Raw genomic sequence first — 330 nt, 5'->3', positions numbered from 1 at the left:
GGTAGGAGGGCGGAACATGGAAAACAACCTCAGTATTCAAGGATAGGATTTAAAAGAATTCAAGTTATGTGAATACAAGTTATGTGCTTAACTATATAGCAGTTTCTGAATGACTGCTGATTTCATTTTCTTGTTTGGAATTTGAGTAAACATAATGAAACTTACTATTTTGAGCCAGGGCTTGAAGCAGACAATCCAAGCATCCTTCTAAACTGTCCTCAGTCCTGTCAACAGCTGTTATCTTCAGCTTCTTTAAGGTATCACTGAGATTATCTGCTTAAAGAACAAAAATCAGAAATCTCATCAATCTTAGGACCATCAAATGTTACA

General features: G+C 35.8%; 1 protein-coding gene across 1 annotated transcript in view; it reads right to left on the bottom strand.

Annotated features, from left to right (window-relative positions):
* The window catches only part of RAP1GDS1 (RAP1, GTP-GDP dissociation stimulator 1), a 214,048-nt gene that overhangs the window by 200,487 nt on the left and 13,231 nt on the right, over window positions 1-330 (bottom strand). The window contains exon 3 of the mRNA XM_012641066.1: window positions 166-276. Within this exon, the coding sequence (XP_012496520.1) occupies window positions 166-276 (111 nt within the window). The remainder of the gene's footprint in view (window positions 1-165; window positions 277-330) is intronic.

This window comes from Propithecus coquereli, unplaced genomic scaffold (assembly GCF_000956105.1).
Source record: "Propithecus coquereli isolate 6110/MARCELLA unplaced genomic scaffold, Pcoq_1.0 Scaffold161, whole genome shotgun sequence".
NCBI lineage: Eukaryota > Metazoa > Chordata > Mammalia > Primates > Indriidae > Propithecus > Propithecus coquereli.
The sequence above is the reverse complement of the archived record's forward strand: the minus strand, read 5'-3'. Positions and strand labels throughout refer to the sequence as shown.